A 24,884-nucleotide genomic window follows, 5' to 3' on the forward strand; every position below is an offset into this window, starting at 1 on the left:
TGATATTTTTCACTGCTTGATTAAATGGAGAATTGAAAACTGAGTGGCAAAGAGCCCTTAAAATGATATAGATGTTACAATAGCCTTTCTGTTTTTGTGCAGTTTCCTTAAATAATTAAATAATTACTGTTGTTGTTTTTAAGTTGGCCGCATGGGGGCAGTCGCGCTGCAGCCTCGGTCTGAAGCAGCTCTGCTCTTCTTCTTCTTCGTCTATTAAAATTACATGACGTGTTTCCGCTTTCATGCTCAGCGTGCGTTAAGCTAAGCTAAGAAGACAAAACATGTATCGATTATAATAGTTATTTCTTGTTTCTTGAAAAAATAAAGACGCGGATGAATATTTTTACATGGCTGCGGACGGATGGACGTATCCGTTAAGTGTCCTCACCGGAAACTTGTGAGCTAACAACTTATTTGTAGCTGGTGTTAGCTGAGTTAGCTAACTCACAGCCCGCTACCTCTACCATAACAACAACGTTGTTTGAGCGTTTTGATAAGCGGTAAGTGAAGTTGATGAGCATGTTTTGTCTCACAGAAAGAGTAGCAGCGCTTCTCATCACAAGTTTTCAATCTAAAGTAAAACTGTGACTGCAAAAATGGTAGAATAGTTCACTAGTGCACTGTCATTTGAAGGTGTATTAACGCACTAACAGTGACACCAACAAGGGAAGTCCATGAAATGAACTTGGTGGCTCACCTGTTCACGTCTCGCAGGCTATAATATCTAACTATCTGCCATAATATCTAATATCTAACTCTTACTTTTATAAAATGTCATCTGTAATCTTTAGTATAACCTTAGTCACACAAAATGCAGAGGACAAACGTACAGAACGATACAGATGCAGACATGAAGCAAAACCAAAATATGAAGCTGAACAAATGCAGGACAAACTGAAACGCAGTGCCATCGAAATACAACTCCTCTGCAATTGAGTTTAGCCCCAGACAAGCAACACCTCACAATATAATGTTGTCCAGCACAACACCAGCTTTAACTGATCTCAGTAATACAGGTCAGGTTAATTACTGGTATGTGTATTATATATTATCCAAGAGTCTGAAGTAAATAGTTTGTGAATGTTTTTCCGTCATATCTTTTTTAATTTCGATTTATTCGTTCTTATTGATGTTTCCTACGGTGTCTTGTGTGCTGCTGTACCAGGTGAACTTCTCTTGTAGCGATCAGTAATGTCCTAAGTCAACCAAAGATGTTGTCACAACCTTTCAAAGTAATCAGAATCAAATCTTGAAATAATCTCTCATCATTTCTTGCATAGTAAAAGGCCAAATAGATTATGCTACTGTAATATAACACAAGGAGGAAAAGTCCTTTTGAAGATCCAACTAGTTTTTATAAAAAACCTTATAAAATAATTTATCCAAACTGAAATCTGGTGTGTTGACTATGTGTCAACTGACTAATTGTTTCTGTACAATTAGCTATGCTACTGTTATGTTGTTAGAAAACTTTGCAGCCATTTGATTCTTGCTGTATTGTTAATTTTGGACTACAGGCTTGCACAAAGGACAAATACCTTTTGGATGTTTGGTTGCTGGCATCAGTTCCTGTATGACTTACATCTACACCTGGATCTCGTATAACCATATTCTTGATTTGTGACTGCTCCCTCAACAGGCACCATGGCCAATCTAGAGCAGTGGGTGAACGACCGTCTCCATGACATCCTCGGGTTGAGTGACAGATATGTGTCTCAATTCATGATCGGCACTGCACGGAAAGCATCGAGTTCTCAGGACTTAGTGCATCGTCTCGAGCAGACTGGCACGATTGACATCGACCCAAGTGTCATTGCCTTTGCGGAGGAGCTCTTTGACAAGGTACATTCATCAAATTCTATCATCTCTCTTTGTCAGGACTTGCCATGTCATATTTACACGAACTTTAAATGCCTCACACAGTGCGGTAGTCGCTAGCCTTTTCATTATGTGAAGTTTTAAGTGGGAATGAAACCTCTAAAAATCTTTCACCACTGTGTGTTATAGATTCCTCGCAAGCAGGTTGTTGAGAAACCGGCGCGGGCGCTGGAGCGGGAAGCCATTGAAATGGACAAGAGGAATCGGACATACACGTTATTGGAGGACAGCGAAAGTGATGGGGACACTGTGAAGGAGAAGCAGAAAGGGAAAAAGAAAAGCAAAGACAAGGACAAAGGAAACAAGAGGAAGCACATCAGACAGAAGAAAGAGAGCGAGTCTTCAAGTGAAGAGGAAGCACCTAAAAGGTAATCCAGATACCATGTACTGACTTTGTTATGCTTGTTTGTTTTCTGTTACTGTTCATTGTTTATTTCATACTGTTTGATGCAATAACATGTTTCTGTGAAAAGTGCTAATAGAAGAGCAGGACAGACTGTCTCGTTGCATTTGCTGATAACAGAGCTTCATGATGTTCTAATTTATTTTGAGGTTATTATAATTGCAAATTCTGTTTTGGTCGGTGTTTCATTTAGTTCTTTGTTACAGTTTTTGCTCAGTGGTTGGTCAAACAGTGGTTAAGATAGGGAACATCACACCCACCATGTTTATGAAGTCAAACCTATGATAAAGTGGGAAAACCAGTTAGAAACATACCGTGGCAGTATTTAAACCCGAGTATAACTTTCGTACTAAAACACAAACATATGGTCATTATTTCTGAGACATGAGTAATAAAGTAGGGTTTTTCTAGCATTGTTATACTTGAGGATACTGTCAAAGAGAGAATACCAGACTTCTGCTCTAAATCAAATAATTGTATTTCGTGTGCTGTAGAGTTAAAGACTTTCTAAAATTTTTCTTTGGTTTGTCAGCTCCAAAACACTTAAAAAAAACAATTCAGATAATTTCATTCTTGCCTGTGAAAAGACCAGATATGTTAACATGTGAAGTCCTAGTCTGAGTACTTAGCTCATAGCTCATCTCGTTAAACAGAGATTGACCCCAGAAAATATTTACAAGTTAACTTTCCGTACCAGCGGTTGAGAAAACGGGGAGATCAACCAAGTATAAAAAGCGCCGGACCATTCAGGAGGCTTTTGTACTGATAATAAAAAGTTTGAATGTTGTACAGAAGCTGTGGTTTAATGCATTTTGTTTTTCCAACATCAGGGGTAATTCAGGCCAAAAGTCTGACAAGAAAGATGAGGAGGAAGAGGAAGAGTGGGAGAAGGAAGAGAGAGAGCGACAGCAGGACATCGAAGAGAGAGATGCTTTTGCTGAGCGAGTGAAGCAGAAAGACAAAGACAAGACCCGTAACATAACCGAGAGGACTGACAAAAAGGTTTGAGACGAGGAAATTACGACACAGCTCATGCATCTTTGTTAAGCAGGTAAACACGTTCACCTGTTGTTTGTTTTTCTGCAGGCTTATGAGGAAGCTCAGAAGAGGCTGAAGTTGGCTGAAGATGATCAGAAGAATATGGTATATGAGTAGGGTTTTTGTTTGTACTGAAAAATCACATCAACTTTAAACAGAATATTTACTCACATGTAGACGTCGTAATAACATTATTTCTGGGCATTACTGTATGTTGTCTTGGGGGGAAAAAAGACAGCACATATCTTTCTGATCCTTTGTTGTCCCCTCTCGTTCTAGTTGCCAGAGTTGAGGAAGCGCTCTCGGTGGGATTATCTAAAGAAGCGAGAGTCAGAGAAGCTGGAGGACCTGGAGGCAGAGATCCATGACGATGAGTACCTTTTCGCTACAGACGAGCTCACTGAGAGGGAGAGAAAGGAGTTGGAATACAAACGCACCCTTCGGGACCTGGCTAAAGATTACAAAAAGGCCGGTGCTAGGGAACAGGAGGAGAGGAAGAACAGGTACTACATGCCGGAAGAGAAGAGAAGCAAGGTAGGAATGACTGATGTCGCATACTAATAACTAGTAAATTGTGTGTAGGTTCAGTTGTTCAGCTCTTTCTCTCCTTCCCCTTCCACACTGACCAGGAGGTGCCCCAGAGGGACCTGGAGCTGGAGGAAACTCCAATGGAGCTGGGAGGAGAGCAAGGCCGCTGGGAGGAGGAGAGGCTGAAGACGGCATCCCTCAGCTTCGGGGCCAAGAGGGAGCGAGAGCAAGGCATGAGGCGCGAGCAGGAGAGATACGAGCTGATCCTGGAGGAGGATGAGATGATCGACTTTGTCAGCACCGCCATAACCATGAAGGGAACTCGGGCGGAAAAGGTGAGGTTTACTTGTGACAATACTTTTGAGTCAGTAACACACAGAGTTACTTTGATGTGACTGAGTTTCAGTATGAAGAGTTTTTGAGTACTGAAGAAAATCCTCCACTTGTATTCTTATTATGAGAGTGAGAGGGCAAACCGAAAAAGATAACTAGTAACAGTAACAGCCCGTGTGTCCATGTATGATTTGTTTGTGTGTCTTTAAAATAAAAAAACAACTCATTCCCACCTACTCATTCCATACCACTGTGGACTAGACAATGCCAGTGAGCTGAAGTGGCCTTTTTCTTCCAACCCTGTTGTGTTCAGGATCAGGAGGCCCCGTCTCTGTCCCAGGCGGAGCTGAACAAAAAGTCCATGCAGGAGGTGCGACGCAGCCTTCCCATCTTCCCCTACAGAGAGGACCTGCTGGCTGCCATCAGCGAGCACCAGATCCTCGTCATTGAGGGAGAGACGGGCTCCGGAAAGACCACCCAGATCCCACAGTACCTCTTGGAAGATGTGAGTGCCAAATCTAATAATAGCGTCACATTAAAAGGCTTATGATCAGCGCCCAAGCGAAGCAGATGGAATGAAAAATCAAAGTGGAGAGCATCAAAACTCACTAAATGACAGATGTAATGGTTGTAGTTGGTCCCATTTGACATCTTTAGCAAGTTTTATCACTAACGATTTTGGGTGTTGATAATTAATTATCTGCTCTAGCTTTTCACGCAGAAACATAGGAATAAAATGGTCTCAAATGTTGTGAAATTGCATATTTTTTAATTTGAAAAATGTTCTGTCAGGGCTACACTCAAGGAGGCATGAAGATCGGATGTACACAGCCTCGCAGGGTGGCAGCCATGTCAGTCGCAGCCAGAGTGGCACAGGAAATGAGTGTGAAGCTTGGGAATGAGGTGAGCTCATCACATTATTACACCACTTCATCAGAAAAGATTCATTCAGTTAAAGATCTGTACAGCAATGAATTAGACTATCATGTTTTTGTGTCCTGCCGTTGTCTATTATTGACTATTTCTTTAAAACAATGTGAGGTGGTTGAAAATTCTTGAATCAGTGTTTTTATATTACTGCTTCCTCCAGGTGGGATACAGTATTCGTTTTGAGGACTGCACGTCAGAGAGAACTGTGCTCAAGTACATGACAGACGGCATGCTGCTCAGGGAGTTTCTCACCGAGCCCGACCTCGCCAGCTACAGGTAATGCAAAGAAGGGAGTCACAAACTGGTCACCATGGAGAGTTGATCTTTAAACCTGTTCAATTCACTTTTTCCTGCCTGACATCCCATTTCCTGATGTCATTTCTAGCCCGTAAACTTCCCACAGTTCCTCTCTGCAGCTTCACATTTCTAATGAATATGTTCATGTACATTTAGTGGACACCTGTAGGTATTTATGTATGTTGTGCTCAACTCTCTCCCCACACTCTCTGTTTCTCCCTCCCTTTAGTGTGGTCATCATAGATGAGGCCCACGAGCGAACGCTCCACACAGACATCCTGTTCGGTCTGATTAAGGACATCGCCAGGTTCAGACCGGACCTGAAGGTGCTGGTGGCCAGCGCCACTCTGGACACAGAGCGCTTCTCCTGCTTCTTTGACGACGCGCCTGTCTTCAGGATCCCCGGCAGGAGGTTCCCCGTCGATATCTTCTACACAAAAGTAGGAACTAGGATGTTATTTGAGATCTTGTGAACGTTACAGTTAATAAACAGTTGGTGAATTCTTTGGTTTATGGTTGCTGCTTGAATGAAAAAGGTGTGATTTTTTTTTTTTTTACCAGGCTACTAAGAAAACATTACTCTCAAAAAAATGTCTTTTTGTTTTCTCACTCATTTATGGAAGTTTTTATTTTTATGAAACTAATTAACAATAATTAAAACAGATGGGTTTACAGCTTTTTATGGACCTCCAAACCCATAGCATTTTAAAGAGAAAATTATGTTATAAAGGATATTTAAGTTTCTCAGGGTCAAATGAGAAATCCTGCCCCCCAAAATCAAACTGTTCTGATGATGTCTGTACCTGTGTGGTGTGTTGTGTTGTCAAGGCTCCGGAGGCAGACTACCTGGAAGCTTGTGTGGTGTCAGTGCTGCAGATCCACGTCACCCAGGCTCCTGGAGACTGTCTGGTCTTCCTCACTGGACAGGTATTGTTTATGTGACACTTTTATCAAGAGTTGTTTACCTCTTAAACACCTTAAAGACCTTAAAGACCTTTCACTCCTGACCTGTTAGGTTCACTTCAGATTGTTTCTGTATATTGTAAACATTGGTAAAAGTGGGTGAAAGTGACCACAGTTTGTTTACTCACTACCAGTATTGAAGGATATTGCTACAAAAGGGTAAATCCTTACTTTGTGTCCTTGTGTGTTGGTGGACTCTTTAACCTCTTTGTGTGTCTTGCAGGAGGAGATCGAAGCGTGTTGCGAGATGCTCCAAGAGCGATGCAGGCGGCTTGGATCGAAGATAGCTGAGCTGCTGGTCCTCCCTATCTACGCCAACCTGCCATCAGACATGCAGGCGAAGATCTTCAACCCAACTCCACCCGGAGCCCGTAAGGTGAGACGATGTCTTGTGTCTGTGGAGAATACAGAATACAGAAAATGGCCTGGATGTAGTAGGTCACTGTAGGATTAATATTTCAACTTGGCAAACACAAAATGGTCAGCCAATGATGACAAAGAGTTTATTTCTTTGAGCCATATAAATAAAGCTTTCTGCTGCCTGTTTACAACATCAGAGCCATCTCATATTTGCCCAGATTAAATTTCTATGCTATTGTTCACCAATAGAGGCTGCTGCAGCACAATAAGCTGTGGCAGACAGATTTACTGTACCAGTTTTGTCTGATGAAAGCCTTGTTTTGAGGGTTTTATCGCATCTTTGTTCCTATTGTGTAACAGCTGGATTTAATCTTCATTCACTTTGTTTGAGCAGTGCTTTCTAACTTTATCTCTTGGCACCACGTGTTCTCTCCCTATCACTCGTAGGTGGTGGTGGCTACCAATATAGCAGAAACCTCGCTGACCATAGATGGCATCATTTACGTCATTGACCCAGGCTTCTGCAAACAGAAGAGTTACAACGCCCGCACCGGCATGGAGTCACTCATCGTCACGCCCTGCTCACGGGTAACTGCTCACCGGTTTTCTTAATGTTTAACAAGTGGGACGTCAGTGTTGGAGTGAAGTGAAGGTACATTTTATGCAGTATTGTAGTGAACGAGCATGCTTTCCAAATGCTGTAATCAAGCACTCCTGTGCAGGCGACGAGTTGTGCTATTTTATTAAAGGCGATTATCCAGGTGTGGTGTTTTATCGGTGCATTCGCTGTTATGTTTAAACCGTGTGTGTGTGCATTTTTAAGCATCGCAAAATATGCATTATGTTCGCGGGTTGTCTGTCCTATTCTTGTGAACACGCTTTCTCGGGAACGCCTTGAGAGAATTTATCAAACGTGACACAAACGTTCACTTGGACTCAATCATGAACCGATAAGAATTTATGGATTTTCTGAAAAAATTCAAACAAATGTCTACTAGGATGAAATAATGACATATATCCTAATAGGTCAAAGGTCAACTTCTCTGTGACATCATAATATTCTGCAAAAACACTCAAATTGAATCGTGTTATAGTGTGTTTCTGGATGCGAGACGCTAAGTTGCTTTCACGGGAAGTCCAACAGCAGATTATTCCACTTGTTAATTTGTGACCACGGTGAGAACACAGCGGTTTGCAATATATAACTGGGAAACTTTTAATTTCAACGGTGAATACCGAGGAAGCGTTGACTCGGTAAAGGCCATGTTGGTGAATTTTGTATAAATGATACTCTGACATCTCGTTCCCGTGAAGGCAGCATGAAGCTGTGCCGCAGAAAGCTGAGAGAAACACTGAAGTAAAGAGTTGTTGCTCTTCAGAGCAGTTGCTATGACATAATACACCGTCTTATCTCGCTGTATTGTTGTAAACAAGTATGCTTTAGAAAATTTGCGGACCACATTCTTGCAAGTAGATGCGAGTTTGAACTCGTCTTGTCGTGATTTTCTAGTTTAAACTCGCAAACTCCCCCCAAGAACACCTCAACGACCTTTCAAATGTATTGCTTCCTGCTCTTCCTGACATTCTCCAAAAGCCCCCTAGGTGGCGATACTGCCCCCATTGAGACACACTTCTTTATAGTGTCTTGATAGTTTTAACTTCATTCAGCCAAATATAAACGTTATACCATTTATTAAATTCCTTCAAAGTCTTGACGGACATGGTTATAAACGGGAACTTGACTGGTTGGCAGAGGCATACATATGTGAGGCGGTTCAAGTTTCTGTATTGGTCTCTCAATATTTTGCTGAATCATGCTGTGTGTTTTGCTTTATGCTCAGGCTTCAGCCAACCAGAGAGCGGGCCGTGCAGGCAGAGTGGCTGCTGGGAAATGTTTCAGGCTTTACACAGCCTGGGCCTTTAAACATGAGATGGAGGAAACAACTGTCCCTGAGATTCAGAGGACCAACTTGGGAAATGTAGTCCTTCTGCTGAAGAGTTTAGGTGAGGGGTGGAAGCACTACAGACTGTCAGAATAATGTCATTTCATACATTTAAGTTATGAAGTTGGAGCACATTAGATCACTATTTGGTGGCTGTGACTGTCCAGTAAGATAATACGTTTTGGTTTCAGGCATCAACGACCTGATTCACTTTGACTTCATGGACCCACCTCCTCATGAGACTCTGGTCTTAGCGCTGGAGCAGCTATATGCCCTGGGAGCACTTAACCACCTGGGAGAGCTCACCAAGGTACAAAGTAATTTATCTTGTATTTGTCAAACCTTGTAGGTAGGAATAACTTTTTTACATTTTACCCAAAGGATTTAAGTAACATTTCTGCATAAAAATGTCTAAAAACTAAAAACATATTCTTCACTTACATTATCCCAAATGTTTCCAGCTACGTTCACTTAAAGTCAGAGAGTGAGGAAGCAAAGAGTAACTTCAAAATATATCAATTTTTTTACTTATTAAATAAGTCTATAATCATTTTATTACGCCATCAGTTGCTCCAGATCCCATTTTAAAGTGCAGGAGGTTTATTATTTTACCCACTCCATCCTCTTCTCATAGTTAAATCAGCAGAGGGTGAAAAGCAGACAGACAACTTTTGTTTTTCATTCTTAACTTTAATCACAGATAACAGATATGTAACTTTTGCTTTGATTGCATAATCTATGCCTGTCTTCACTCTGATCGCCCGCATATACCTGGTGCTTGTGATGCAGTGTCATCATGACTTCCTTGTGGGAGAGATGACTCATTGTGTTTCCAACTTAAAAATTTTATGTCCACACTAGTCTTGTGAATCAATTTTTTAAGGATGTTTTTCAGACTTCATCCTCGGTATGTCTACTCTACTGTGTTTTAGAAAAAAAATGAATGGAGTCTTTCACTGTTTAAACATCTCTCTGTTCTTGTTTGTCGGCGTTCAGCTGGGTCGCAGGATGGCTGAGCTACCGGTGGACCCGATGTTGAGCAAGATGATCCTGGCCTCCGAGCAGTAAGTCTTCAGTCCAAGAAAGATTGGCTACTCATTTGAGGTTGATGTTAACTGTTGTTGCTTTCGCTTCTCTGTTTATCTCTCTGCATTGTTTTATATTTCCATGTAATTTCCCTGTCTCTGCCTCCTGCCAGGTACAAGTGTTCCAACGAAGTGTTGACAATAGCGGCCATGCTGTCGGTGAACAACTCTATTTTCTACCGGCCCAAAGACAAGGTGGTGCACGCCGACAACGCCAGAATGAACTTTGTGGTGCCAGGGGGAGACCACCTGGTGCTGCTCAACGTCTACACACAGGTAAAAGCATGGTGGGGTGGCAGCAGTTAGCACTGAAGATGTGTTCAAAATCAATCTATTAGGCAAAATGTTTTAGTCAAATGCAGTTTAATTTAATACATCCATTTACCTACATGAGAAGGACAGAGTTAGAGTTGAGTCAACACCTCCACCTACACCTCGTCTCAAATAACCAAATTTTCAGGTTTTCTTTATCAGGTATGCAAACATTTGGTGTATGCACAGCTATGTAACTTCCCTACTGTCTTGTTAACATCAGTGTTTTTCTAGACTACTTTAAACCTGTTCAACAGCCACCAACTGCAACATTTAAACAGATGTAACCTGCAACTTATTTTCAAGATTATTACTAAAAAAGGACAGGATGGATATTCAAATCAATTCAGCGAACAATGACTTAATAAACAAATATCATTTTCTGTACTTTGGTTTCTTATATACACATATAAAATACATTTAATTTACAGTTGACAGAAATGCAAGTCCATTTGCCATCCTGTAGGGAACATGATACATCTGATACTTATCTACATGTCTTTCAAAACCCCTGAAGTAAATCTGCTTGTGATGCTCAAAAAAAAAAAAAAGTCTGGGGATCACCAAAGTCAGTAGGATTCATCCTCTGTGGACCTTGAATGAGTGTACATTATTGGCTGGACCAAGAAGACCAGCACTGCCATTATGAGCATGGCTGGAACAAAGATTAGAGGAAAGACTGAAAGATGAGCACAAGTTTGTGCAGCAGAAATATGTTTTTCTAATGAAGTTATAGACTCACAAACCCTCCGATTTTTCTTGTGACCCCGTGTGGGTTCCAGACCTACAGGTTGAGAACCACAGTCTCACAGCTATGGCCTGTAAACCTTCAATAGCCCTGACATATTCATACGTAGAGCCCAGGTGTTGTGCTTACCGCTGTCGTGATGTCTTTCTCCCTCAGTGGGTGGAGAGCGGTTACTCCACACAGTGGTGCTATGAGAACTTCATCCAGTTCCGCTCCATGAGAAGAGCCCGGGATGTCAGGGACCAGCTGGAGGGTCTGATGGATCGTATTGAGGTGGAGGTGGTCAGCAGCGATGGAGACAACTTGCCCATTCGCAAGGTCAGTGGTTCAAAGAAAATCCCCCAGAGCTTTACCAAAGTCACCTGACAAAAACACGGAATCTCAACATTGTCATCTCAACAAGACAAGACAAGATTATTTATATAGCCCCATTGTTTTTTGGCTATTTTTGCTTCTATATCATGTCTTCTTTCAGACTAATGGAAAGAAAATGCCAAAGATCCACATTTAGGTGTTTATTCAACTGACATTTTCTGTTCCGGACATTTCTGCAAATCAGCACATATTTAATTAGAAAGCCTCATTGGCATATTTAAACATAACATGTGTAAAAAAGTATGGAATTTAACAATATTTATCTTTAAAGACCTTTTTTTTCTCATACTCTCAGCCAGAAATCTCCACTTCAGTAGCACCTACATACACCAGGCTTTACAGTTTTATTCCTAGTATAATCTGCAGGTTTTTACACGTTTTTTATGGCTATTGACAGTATTTTCTGATTTATTGACAGGGATAAAAAGAGATATGTAAGAGTCCCATGTTTGACTCTAATATGTCAACAAAGTGAGACAAGAAGTTTGAGTCTGGCTTTATCAGTGTTTGGATTTCTGCTCGTCTCCATGGAGGGAGGTGAAAGGTCACCCTCAGAAATAGCCCCTGTTTTTATCCAAGAACATTTTAGGTGGGTAGATGCTTCTCTCCTCAAGGGAGGTTAATAATAGATCCTTGGCTTAAAAAAAAAAGATATAGCTCTGCAAATTGAAATTACGTAACCTGAGAGAAATCATCACTGAAGTGAAGCTGTGTGAATAACCCTCTCATATCAGGGTGTGTGTGTTGTGAACACACCCCTAAAGCACTTGAGATTACAAAGGGCGTTTGTTTTATTAGTCTGGTAACACCTTTTTTCATTACAGGTTGTCTTTGCCTGTGTCAGTCAGAATCCTGCCACCAATTAGGCAAAATGAATCACAAAATGTTTAATGCAAATTTAATGAATACAATCTAATATCTGATCTCATCTAAAGAGTGCACTGATGCCTCCACACATGCAAACATGAGGGAAAAAAAATTAGTCATTTGAAAATGTTGATTCAGTGTAAAGCAAAATGAGCCACTGCATGACTAGTGCGTGTGACAGATGTTATCCGTCAGCTGTGTTTCAGTGTCATGCTTGTCCCTTCGAGCATTAGCTTTGTGAACACACCCAGCACCACCTGGCCCACATTACAGCAGGTGTGGACAGTTTGTGTGCATCTGTGATGACAAGATTGGAAAAGTAAGTCTGAAAGTTGTGTTTCGATGGCATCTGTTAGCAAATCCCACACGAAACCCACCTACAGATGTGCAGAGTGAGACACTGATTCCTACCAGCGCCACGTTCAAGTACAATACAATATACGGTTTCTGCAGTGGCTTTCACATGACTGTGACGATACGCTGTAGTCACAGCACATTAGACTATGAACGAAACATTCACAACATACAACTCTATACTATACAGTGCTCTTTTTGTATAATACTGCTGTGGTCACCTTTATTTCTACCCAGCATGGTGATAATCCATCCCTCCCTCCATCTCTTGTCCCTCTCTCAGTCGGTGACGGCAGGATATTTCTACCACACGGCGCGACTGAGCAAAGGCGGCTACAAGACCGTGAAGCACCAGCAGACGGTCTACGTCCACCCCAACAGCTCTCTGTTCGAGGAGCAGCCCCGCTGGCTCATCTACCACGAGCTGGTCTTCACCACCAAGGAGTTCATGAGACAGGTCGGTCTGCTCAGAGTGTGATGCTGTCTGCTTTAGGGCTCGGTTTAGAAAATCCATCTTCAAATTCAAATCTGTCTTCATTTGAATGATCTGATAACGAGACATAAAATCCAGAGATTGATCTTTCAACGTGGGCCTTTCCTATGGATGCCTGACTTGGGGTCTAAAATTAACACCCACCAAGAAATGCTGGTAGATTTTCCTTTTGGCGAGTAAATCTCTAAAGACTATTTGCCACACTGACTTATTAATTTAAAAAAAAAAAAAGTATTTATGTGCACTGCTGCTGTCCTGCCTTTGTCACAGTTTCAAACACAGCAGAGGGACAAGGACTTCATGGTGCGTTCAAGTGCCCCTTGAAATCTCTGAAACCATTTAATTCAGTTCTTAATGTAAAAATTCATATTTAAAAAAATATTATTTTTTTTTACAATTTACAACATTAGTTCTCCCAGAATCCTTTTCATGTCCAAGCATAATTGTTAATACAACTGAAATATCCTGACTGAACAGATATTGAAGTGAAATCAAATCAGGAAATCAGTGGTGATTCCCAGCTCTAGTCTGCATTATCTGAATCTCTCTCGGATATTTTCAGTGTCTGACAATTATTAAACACAGGAAAAGCTCAAATATAAAGTACACAACAGAGTCGCACCTTTTTATTGAGTCCACAGTCTGGTATCAAAGCTTCCAAACAAACAAACAAACTGCTTCTTGGAATGAGACGGCACAGTAATGAGGAAGTGTGTCAATTATTCCTGTTCAATATTTAACAGCATCCTTGCCTTTATAAACACAGTTATCCATATCTTTCTCTCTCCCCCCCCCTCCCCAGGTCATTGAGATAGAGAGCGGCTGGCTGCTTGAAGTGGCACCGCACTACTACAAGAGCAAAGAGCTGGAGGACAGCAGCAGCAAGAAGATGCCCCGCAAGCAGGGCAAAACAAAAGAGGAGCTGGGCTGAAGAGGACACCGAGGCCCAGGGGACAGATGGAAAAAGTTAACACTCCCTTCCTCTCAGTGAAAGTACAAAAATGCATAAAAATAAAGAGGAATAGTGTTGGAAAAGTAGTTGTTTGGTACATAAACAGCTACACGGTTCCAGCCTGTCTTCACATGTGAAACTGTTATCTGCTGTAGCTACGTGCTCACACGGTATCAGCATTTAGCATATAAAATTTTTGGCTGCACTTAGTAGCCTGAGCAGAGACACGTGGAGCAGAGGGATGGGTCCAGCAAGAAGTAGGCCACAAACTGACTGACTGGTTTAATCATAAACCAGCTGGGCAACAACCAGGAAACTTTAATGCACTTGGATGTGAGTTTCCTGCATTGATGGCAGCGTTACTGACTCACTGGGTGGGTTTTGCAGCTCATTCATGCTCAGACTGTTTTTTGTTGACTTTCCCTAAATAAAGAGGCTTTGTCAAACTCTGAAAGCAGCACACTGTTAAGTGTGCAAATGGACAAGTAGGTGAAGGAGTCTCCACCAAACTGAAAAGACTAAGTTGCAAATGATGTTTCCCTCTCACGTGAGGCTCCTTATCTTGTTTGTTTTGATTTTTCTACGTCAATAAAGTTTTACAATCACTTGTTTTTGCCAGTTATTTTGCGGCTCACTGATTAGTAATCAGATTAGTGTTTACTACTTCTTAGGATCATGGTGGTTTTCATTGTTTAAATTGCACCAGGAAGTTCAGCTTTATTCATTCAGCAAGTTATATTTAGACGCCATATTTGAATAGCCTCCTATCATCCTCCTGTCAGGCTGGGTGAGCTGTACCACAAAGGGACTGTGGGAGTCTGGGATAAAGTTTCCTTTTGAAGTTTAGTCCAAAAGCAAAAATACATATTTTTCCTCTTAGTTTCTGAGATATCGGCCTCATATGTCTACCTTCTCTTGATTATCTTAACACTCAGCTTGTGGTGCCAAAAATACAATTTAAAAAAACTCAACAGCAATGTCTATTTCCAGAAATCACCAACCGGACACAAGATAATCCACATGGCCCATGGCCAAACTTTTTGTTTAAAAAATGAACTAACATTATCAACAGAGTGAGATGAAACAACAGTGTTGCACGCCTCTCCTGTCCATGCCTTAGGGTGGCTGTAAATCACCTCTGTACTTTGCTTTACTCCGTCGGTCTTGGAGGCCATCTTCATTCTCACATTAGGCGGCCCTGTCACCTGCAGTGATTATCCCTGTGATCAGAGGTCCCGGTCCAGACAAACCAGGGCCACTGGCCAATTAGCTAACAGTAGCTAGCCACAGGCAAGGACTGCTAGCAAAGAGCAGTAGCTGTGTGTTACTCTGGTGAAATGCTGCTCCACATGTTTTTGGAGCTACCTTCAAATTCTGGCTACATTCTACAAGTTACACCTTTAAAGGAAGATGTGCATCCTCTGGACAATATATGCAGCAACATGCACATGGAATTGCAAAGGGATTTTTATTTTTTGTACTCAAGTTACTTTTCTTAGTAGGGACTGCTGTAAAGACGAGATAAGATCCTTCATTAGTCCCATAACAGGGAAACTTATGATATGATAAGATAGACTTGATACCTCAGTGGGGAAATATACTTGTTATAACAGCTTAAGAGTCAAGAGATGAGGGAAAAACAGTGACTGACAGATAGATAAAAATGTAAAACAGAACAAAGCAAGAAAAAAATAGAATAATATAAAAAATGTAAAGTAATAAATAATAAGACTATATACACTATTTGCCTTTCACTTATAAATATGACCATGGAGGATAATTGCACATGACTAAAGCTGTAATACACACAGGGTGTGTAGCAATGTGCTTCAAAAGAGCATAGTAATAAAAAAAATAATAAAATCAGCTGGATACAATAGGTTTGCACAGGATACAAGCATGAATCGCACAGGGTGGCTGCACAGTGTAAATATGGAGTATGTAAAATATTTAGAGACATTAAAAATGTAATTTTTGCACTTTGAACACCACAAGTCTACTTCCATTATAACTGGGAGAAGGCAGACATCTCTACAGCCGATGGCCTCACACCAAATCGATCTAGAGTAATAAATAGCAATACATGTAAGAAGGGTTAATGTGTATTTTTGATTTTGGGTAAACTGTCCCTTTAACCTTTAACTCATAATAACCCAATGCAAAATATATTGCGCCACATGCATCCTTCACAAGAATACTGACCCATAGTGCCTTCAGGGGCCCTCATACAGCCGCGTGTGCTTGTTACATAAAGAGTGACGCATCATTTCACTTCAGGAAGAGCTGTTTGACAAAACAAACACCAGCATTCTGTTTAATATGAAATATTTAACCCAGCTCGGGCCTGAACATGCATTGTCATGAGTTGTCAGGGTGTATTCTCTTTCACTCGGAGCGTTTAGATGAAAAGGGAGTAACCGGGACGGTGAGACGGTTGAGATGGTTTGCTGTTCTTGTTTGGGTGGTAAACTCACCGGTGACATGAGAGCAGTGGAGGTATGACAGGTATGAGGCGCTGATACGTGCTGTGTTGACAGTACTGTACCCTCGTCTTATTGTGCAGCGACAGTGGAATTTTACCAACAGTCACTCTTGTTTATCTTGATTCATATCAAACATAGAGCAAAAATAATATATCAATGTGCTTGTCCATCATGTGACCCTTCACACCACTGACACCAAATCTGACATTAAACAGCAAAAGATGAGACATTTTAATTTGAATCCTAAGGCAGTTCAGCTGCAATGACGGGCTCATGAGGGCTATCTGAGTGAATGAACCGACGATCTACATATTCCACAGACAGATAGTTAAAAACCACTGGCTCACTGCAGCTGGTCCGACTGGTCTGACTAGAAGAGAGAAAAGGGAGGGCAGGAGGCGGCGAGGAGGAGGGTTCAGAGGAGGCAGTGCTGTGTTACAATTAGAAAACAAGATATAAGAGGAAAGAAACCAACAGAGGAGGAGGAACACACACAGGGATTACAGACACAGCAAAAGACTTCCAGAGTTGCTGTTTTTTTGGTGACAACGTGATTCTGACATTCATCTACCTCAGCAGGTCAGTGATCGTATAAAACTTCCTGCTCTCTTGCTTTAACTTGCAAACTCACAACTTCTCTTGTTGTTAAAGCACCTCAGTCCTCAATTAACAAACGCTTCAACACAACTTCAGCCTGTTGCAAATGTCAAGATGCGTTTTCTTGCAATGTGAAGGAAACCAGCTTCTACAATCTTGACCTTCCATCTCCTGCAGGTTAAAAAGCTTTAGGTTAATGACTGACTATGTGAGATGGGGGGCGTGTGAAGGAATGTCTGCTATGACGTTTCAAAACAAAGAAGCTGTCACACACCTGTGCCACCCTTGGTTTAGTGTTTTCTCAACAGGTTCGAACCAAGAAAGCAGGAACATAAAAATCTCCATTAACTATTTTGAAGCTCCTCTAGTGTTTGCTGATGATGTCTGTGCGGGAAAGCCTACTAAACAAATACAGCAAGCATGCTTACGAAAAGAAGAAAAAAAAAATCCACAGATAGCATTTTAACACAACAGAGATGTGAGATAGCAGGAGATTAGGTTGCTATTGTGTCATCATGAAGCAGCGACGATGACTGTGCAGGTGAATTCCTTCAGTCTGTTTCCTGCTCTGTTAGTTGCTGGGAGCCAGTAAAACTCATCCAAAGTTTAATTTTCCACAGCTCCTGTTGGGAAACTGAATCAGATTCCAGCCGGCTCTCTACCGCCAACATCATCCCTCCAACATGAGCGACGACAGGGAGAGACGCAGGTCCGAGGGAAGCCGGGGCCAGAGCAACGGTTCCCGGCAGGCCCCCAACGTCAAACCCAAACTCAACCAGAAAGAAAAGAACAGCAAGGAGGACCAGTGGAAGAACCAGAAGCCTTCAAAAGTGAGGAGATCGAGGAGCACGGACTCGGAGAGGGGGGAAAGAGGCAGGAGGAGAGAACGGGACCGGTACCAGGGAGAGAGGAGGCAGAGAGGGAGGAGTGAGGAGGCCCGGAGACGAGACAGGAAAGAGGGAGAGAGCGACCGGAGGAGGCCCCCTGCAGACGATGTGGAGGACACTGAGTGCGCTGTGTGCTTCTGCACATACGATAACGTCTTCAGGACCCCAAAGCTGCTGGCGTGCGGGCACACCTTCTGCCTGGAGTGCCTCGCTCGCATCAACGTGACCTCACCCGAGCTCAAGACCCTGACATGCCCCGTGTGTCGGGAGCTGACCGAGCTCCCCCACGGCCGGGACCTGCCCCGCCTGGGCAACAATGAGGACATCATCGGCAAACTCCCGGCAAACATGCAGAGGGCACTGTCCATCCGCTTCAAGCGCAGTAAGGGCAAACTGCTCCTGAAGAACCCCCCTCCGAGCAGCCCGACCAAACCCTCTATCCTCACCCTGCCTAAAAAGAGCCAGGAGGGCCAGGTGACGGCAGGTGGTGACCACAACCTGGTAGCGATGGAGGAGGGAATAGCCCCAACCACAGTGGTGGATGTAGGCCGGCCTCCAAACAGGGTCAGAGGTCGCCTGCGCAGGTTGTTCCGCTCGGATCAGTGCTACTACACCGTGGTGGGGTCCATCATCACCATCACTGTGGCTCTCATGCTGGTGGGGATCCTGGCCTTTGTGATCATACCGAATGTGGGCATTCACCACAGGCCTGTTCCTCAGGGGAACCAAACATTACAAACACCCCCAGGATCTGCAGGTTTAATCAGTGCACCCTGATGGGGCAGGAGACAGGAGAAAGTACTGAACTCCCTTTGCCTCCTTTTTCCTTTTGGCGAGTAACAGTGAAGGTAGAACTAAACACTGGGACACATTCAAGCTGATTCACATACAGCGAAGTGAAGAAATGAAGGAAAACAAGGACAGCAGCATTTTTTTTTTAAACAAAGGACAGACAGGCTCTGAGTTGCACATGAAGGAAACAGGACAAACTTGCATCTTATTTTTTATTTTTTGTTTCCTGAACAGATCCGCGATCACTGTGAAAAGCCAGAAACACTGTCCATTATGACTAATAAGCTGTAAATGTTGAAATGAACTAAGCTCTGTGATGAAAAGACTTGAGTATCTTTGGATTGCTTCAGGCTGATTTTAATAACCAGTTCAGGGTTTCTAGCTCTTACAAACTGTGTATATAGACCAACTCATTGTACAAAGCAACAGATGATTTATATACTTGTAAATATTTTCTTTTCACTCACCAGAATTGACTTTATTCTCTATGATATCAAATAAAGCACTTTTTTTGGGGCATTGAAACGTATTTCTCAGTATTTCTAAAATAGATAATCTGGATTTTTATATTATTTATGAAATTAAACAATGACCAGATCGCTTTCAGCAGCTTCTGATAACGCCGCAGGGAGGACTTCCTATTCCTTTTTTATGATGCGTGTCCTCATCAAAACAAATTTGTTGCCTATAACCTGAAGAGACCTGCATACTTCTTTAGACACCTGATACCCTCTAGTGGTGTAAATAGACCAGTTAACAGGGTGGCCATGATACTGAACTTCTCTGCTGTGTCTCTCAGCTCTTTAGGCTGACAAACCTGTTTGACAACATGAGTGTTACCTATTTTTTTTAATCCTTTTTAGGGAGTTCAGCTGTCAGAGTTGACAAAGAGATGAGATAACATTGTTTATATCATGCCGTCCAACTCCAACAAACCACAGGACAGACATAAGTCTGTCTTTTCTACAGTCGTTTAGCCTTAATGCTAAATCTGAGTGTTGAGTGGCTGCCTTTACACTTAAAGAAAGTTAGAAATAACTTGAATGTTGTAGAGTGAGGTAAGGAAAGGGAATGTGTTTATTGCAACAACTGCAAAATAACTCCAATAAATAATTTGCCTAAAACATTTTAAAGGTGCAGTATGTCAGAATTGGCCACTTCACACTCAAAACAAATACAGGCGGCCTATCAGCAGAGTAACAGCTAACTGCGGCTAACTGTATTCTATTACTTCCATGATTGTAGCAACTTGCTAGCTCAGTTAGCTGTGCAGCTAGCTGGACACCCTGAGAGAGTGTTGGTGTATACTCCACCAGCGCAGGAGCTTTGGACCGCTGGGAGAAAGAGGTTTTCAGGCCTGGGGCTAGCTGCTTAGCATGCTAACTTCAGTATACAGTATCTCTGCTACACAAAGTGAAGTCAAACCTGTTATATTTTCACATCCTGATAATTATTATAGTTAATTTTTGAATGTTTTAAACCAAAATTACACCTTTAATATTTTAATTACGTGTACATTTTCCATCTAATTCTATTATATTCGAGTTAAGAAGTTTTTCTGTCACGTTGAGTAAATGTGAATAATCTAAATGACCTGGAGACAGAATAAGCAGCTTGAAATGCATCAATCTCGTAACACGTAATGTTAATGTAGAATTTCCCCTTAATTGTATCATAATGCAAACAACATGTGATGTTTATGCAGAAATCTGCCTTGATTTGACTTAATCAGACTAAGATATTGAATTTATTCACGTTGACTCAACATGATAAAAAAACAACTTTGCATTAAATGTGATCCGGAAAATTCACATTTAATTAAAAAATACCTGAAGTCACTGTTTCAGGCTAATCATTTTTTAATCAAAAGTACAAGTAAAAGTAAAATCATGCATATATTTAAATGTACTGTATATATGATATACTATGTATATATTCTGATTATCGGAATATCTGAAAAAATAAATACATTTTAAAATGTTTCACTGGATTCAATGCAGCAATTTGCATAGTCAGTAGTAACTAATAAATGTAATGGAGTAAAAGTACAATATTTGCCTTCAAAATGTATAAAGTATAAAGTTGCAGAAAATGGAAATACTGAAGCACAAGTAGCTCAAAAGTGTAGTTAAGTACATTATTTGGGTAAATGTACTTGGTTACATTCCATCACTGCTTTGACTTTCAGTACTTGAGTACATTTAGCCGGTTATACTTAATTATCTGTTGACTTTTTCCACTATTGCCTTAAAGACACACCCCCCTGACCCCCTCCTGCGTATCGAGGCAAATATGGTCGCATGGACCACAGCAGAGAAGACCCCCCCCCTCCTGTGTACCCCTTCTTACGCAAATTATCCTTCGTGCGTTATGTGACTGCCTGTGTGGAGGCTGAACATCAGAGACCTGACAGGAGCAGCTCCCCCAGACAGAGTTGTGGATTGTTATTGACCACCATGGCTTCCACTCCCTCCGCCTCTGCCCTGTCTGCTGTTCTCCGGTGTCGGGGGAAAATCTGGCCCAGGAATCCGCCTACCAAGCGGCCTGCCACCTCGGTGTACAGCCTGGGACTGGCCGGCGGGGTGGTGCGCGACCCGCCGGCTGAGCGCACCCGGTCGAACCAGGCGTCAGCGTGGGAGGCTTTCCTCCAAGGGGAGCGTGTTGTTGTGGGGAGAAGACTCGCTGTGGCGTATGACTCGCCCCGAAAAGATGCCAGAGACATTAATAAATTATGTCATCCAAAACTTTCGCAATCCCCAGGAGACGCGCACTCTGGTGTCCAAAACGCGCTGGTGCGTCAGCTGGCGCGCAGACTGACATCTAACCTGCCTGGAATAAATAAATGCTCCCAAATCATTCAGATGATAAGAAGTGAAACGTATGCTGCACACATCTGTAAAATAGTATTTGTTCAGGAAATCAGTGAATTCCCAGCTGGAGTTTTGAAAGTGTCCGTGACGTCCCCGTGTCTGGTGGGAAACGCAGCACAGATACCGTCTTTCGTGTTGAGCGGCTGGTCGACACTGAAGAGCACCTGTTTATGTTTGACTGCTCTGGTGTCAGAGTTTATGTTTCTGAAGCTGGCGGTGTTGTGTAGGTCCAGTAGCAGCCCTGGTGACAGGCAGCAGGATGGAGACAGCATCAGAAACGACCTCCTGCAGGTGAGCCTCATGAGACCTACTTTAATACCTTTACAATGAGGAAACATCATGGGTGTTACTCAGGGCTGTAGCCTGGATTTTGGAAATACTGAGGTCATACTTGTGTATTTTAATGATATGACAGATATTATAAAGTGTTACCAAATATGTATACATATGTCTTAAGATGTCAAAGACCCAGAAAAATAAGGAGGACATGACCTCAGTGTCCTCAGTAGCTACGGCCCTGATGTTACTATATGAAATCATGTTATATTCGTCCTCTTTCAGGTAAATGGACAAATCCACAGTCCCACTGTCCTCGTCTCCACCAAGGACAACTCCGGCTCTGGACAAAAGGTCACAGAGGACAGACCTGACTGAGACTGACCAAAGAGCAACAAAAAAATACTCTCTGTGACCCCTTATTTATTGACTTTACCTTTGATTTCACAACACACAGCCCACATTTGGACTTCAGCTCAGCAAACAACTGGTTGTTATAGAACAGTTTTTTTGCTGTAGTGCTCAAGGAAAAGCAAGCAATACTGTATCAATAAATAAATATAATAAACACGTCTTGTTTGTAGTCCTACATGTTACTGAAAGTGTTCAAGGCCTCACGTGGATGGTTAAAATAATGGACGAACATGTTATCTTTAAGCCTGCTCTGTGTTAGTGATGAACACTTAATCTGAATATTATTGAAATTGCAGTGTGGCCAAGTGTAATATCCAGATTACAGCAGCTGACATTTAAAAAAAAAAAGTAAAATGTGTCACAATATATCAGTAGAAATGCAGCAACTTAACTCCACCCTGCATGAAAAAGCTGCATGTAATCTAAAAAATTGCCTCCAGTGATGTCACTCAATGGCTAAGATGCATTGTGGGTAATGTAGGCAAAGGAAGAAAAATGCACAGAATAAAAAGGGGGAATATCTCTGGTTCTACATCCATCCATCATCTGTAACCTCTTATCGATTACCGATCCCAGCCGACACTGGCCAAGCGGCTGTAGCTCAGGAGGTAGAGCGGGTCGTCGAATCCCGGCTCCTCCGACTACATGTCGAAGTATCCTTGAGCAAGATACTGAACCTCAAATTGCTCCTGATGAGCAGGTCGGCATGTTGCATGGCAGCCTCTGCCTTCAGTGTATGAATGTGTGTTTGTGAATGGGTGAATGTGACGAGCGTCGTAAAACGCTTTGAGCTGTCAGCAGACTGGAAAAGCGCCGTAGAAATGCAAGTCACTGGACAAGTCACCAGTTCATCACAGGGCTGACATACAGGGACAAACAACCATTCACACACAGATTCACTTCTAAGGGCAATTTAGAGTGACAGATTAACCTCACATGCATGTATTCATGGGGAGAACATGCAGACTCTGCACAGAAAGGCCCCAACCAGGTCTCAAACCCAGGACCTTCTGGCTGTGAGGCAATAGCGCTAACTGGCTTCCCACAATGCAACTTAGCCACTGAGTGACATCACTGGAGGCAATTTGTCAGATCACATGGAGCTTCCTCTGGAGCCACAAAAGGCTTTATACTTCTTCTCTGTTCATAGCCTGTTACCTTCCTTATAGGTAACGACAGTGACAAAAGGAGTCAGTAAGCTTTCATTTATGTGTATTAATAGTGTCAATGAGTTATGGAATAATGTCGTCTAAGTTAAATGTTAAAAAGGAAGTCAATCAGACATTTTGCTCTTCCAAAAGGGGACTTTTCCTGTAGAATATGGTAAATAAGCATATTTCCCAAAACGTCTACCTTTTCCTTTAAGTTGCACTTTCACTGAATGTGGCCTAGTTGCAGTCGACCACTGCTGCTGAAACACCCCGAAGATATTCAAAACATGCACAAACAGCGCCACTGAGCTCTCCTCTCATGAGTCACTGTTATGTGGTTGTTTGTTTGTCATCAGGAAGGGTAGACAGAAGCAAAGGCATGTTCCTCCATTTGACAATTCTCATCCCTGGAGATAGATGCAAGTAACATCTCTGCAGCTCAAGCAGAAAAAGACATCTCTGCTCAATTCAAATCCACGTCTGAAAATCGTTTTTCAGCATCCCTGTCTCGTCATTATTGTATTTCGAGACTCAGTACTGCGTTGTCGGTGGGTGAGTATTAATGTCGTAGGCCACCTCCTCTGTTCAAAGACGGTCGTTCCAGTTTGACATAGCTTGTCTATGTCTAGATGACATAAACATTACTTATCACCCACTGCAATGCGTGTAAATGAAAGGAAAGGGCTCATAAACAAAACAGACTCCAAAAAGAACAATAAAGGGGTATTAAATGAAAATCACAAGGCTAAGGCAAAAAGGTTAGACAAGAAACAACATTTAGGAGCAGCATTCAAGGAGACGTTTATCAAAACAACAATAGCCAGCATCTTGTTATCGGAAGGTCGCTGGTTTGCTTCCCCTGGTCTGCATGTCGAAGTGTCCTTGGGCAAGATACTGAACCCCAAGCTGCTCCTGATGTGCTGGTTGGCACCTTGCATGGCAGCCGCCGCCATCGGTGTATGAATGTATGAATTACTGTAAGTTGCTTTGGACGAAAGCGTCTGCTAAATGCCCTAAATGTAAACGGCTAGATATATCGCTTTACATCTTTCTTGCAATGATGCCTGACTTTACCTTTTTCATTGATAAACTCAAAATATAATAACGACGAGGCATGAATGTTGTAAAGAGACCCAGCTAATGGCTAAAAATATCTTTTTCTGCTTCTTCTGCAGAGATGTTACTTACATGGATCTCAAGGGATGAGAATTGTCAAATATAGGAATATACAGTTTAAAAGGCTGCAGCTCCCCTCCAGTTAGTTCGAACTGAAGAAGCCTCTCGTATGAGATGTGAAACGTCTTTAAGGAACCGAAACACATAAGGTTGCCTGCGATACAGCACTTTGAATAACCTTATTATGTCCATTATGTCTAATAATGTCTTATCATGTTCAGTATACTACCAGTACATAATTGAACAACATAAATCCTCACTGTAAATAATATATATATATATACTTAAATATATATTTATAATAGACCGGACCTCTGAACACTTTTTAACTTACTGTTCTTTGTTGTTCTTGTTTGTTAGTTGAATGTTATGTTTATGC

General features: G+C 42.1%; 2 protein-coding genes and 1 long non-coding RNA gene across 3 annotated transcripts; all 3 read left to right on the forward strand.

Annotated features, from left to right (window-relative positions):
- Positions 1-236: 236 nt before the first annotated feature.
- On the forward strand, positions 237-14,464 carry dhx16 (DEAH (Asp-Glu-Ala-His) box polypeptide 16). Its single transcript, XM_073485528.1, has 21 exons — positions 237-500; positions 1,640-1,842; positions 2,008-2,246; positions 3,112-3,283; positions 3,368-3,424; positions 3,599-3,853; positions 3,949-4,182; positions 4,494-4,685; positions 4,973-5,083; positions 5,271-5,386; positions 5,637-5,847; positions 6,236-6,334; positions 6,594-6,746; positions 7,178-7,318; positions 8,572-8,734; positions 8,865-8,983; positions 9,670-9,737; positions 9,872-10,034; positions 10,975-11,136; positions 12,698-12,871; positions 13,710-14,464. Exons 2-21 carry the CDS (start codon positions 1,645-1,647, stop codon positions 13,836-13,838), a joined length of 3,156 nt encoding a protein of 1,051 aa, XP_073341629.1. The 5' UTR covers positions 237-500; positions 1,640-1,644; the 3' UTR covers positions 13,839-14,464.
- Positions 14,465-16,865: 2,401 nt separating this feature from the next.
- rnf183 (ring finger protein 183) lies at positions 16,866-19,060 on the forward strand. The gene is made up of 2 exons (XM_073485912.1): positions 16,866-16,921; positions 17,560-19,060. Exon 2 carries the CDS (start codon positions 17,623-17,625, stop codon positions 18,601-18,603), a length of 981 nt encoding a protein of 326 aa, XP_073342013.1. The 5' UTR covers positions 16,866-16,921; positions 17,560-17,622; the 3' UTR covers positions 18,604-19,060.
- A 1,886-nt stretch (positions 19,061-20,946) lies between these two features.
- LOC141012129 (uncharacterized) lies at positions 20,947-22,337 on the forward strand. The gene is made up of 2 exons (XR_012180369.1): positions 20,947-21,779; positions 22,050-22,337. It is a non-coding gene; the product is annotated as an uncharacterized lncRNA (long non-coding RNA).
- The last annotated feature ends 2,547 nt before the right edge of the window (positions 22,338-24,884 follow it).

The sequence above is a fragment of the Pagrus major genome, chromosome 17 (assembly GCF_040436345.1).
Source record: "Pagrus major chromosome 17, Pma_NU_1.0".
Classification (NCBI taxonomy): Eukaryota; Metazoa; Chordata; class Actinopteri; order Spariformes; family Sparidae; genus Pagrus; species Pagrus major.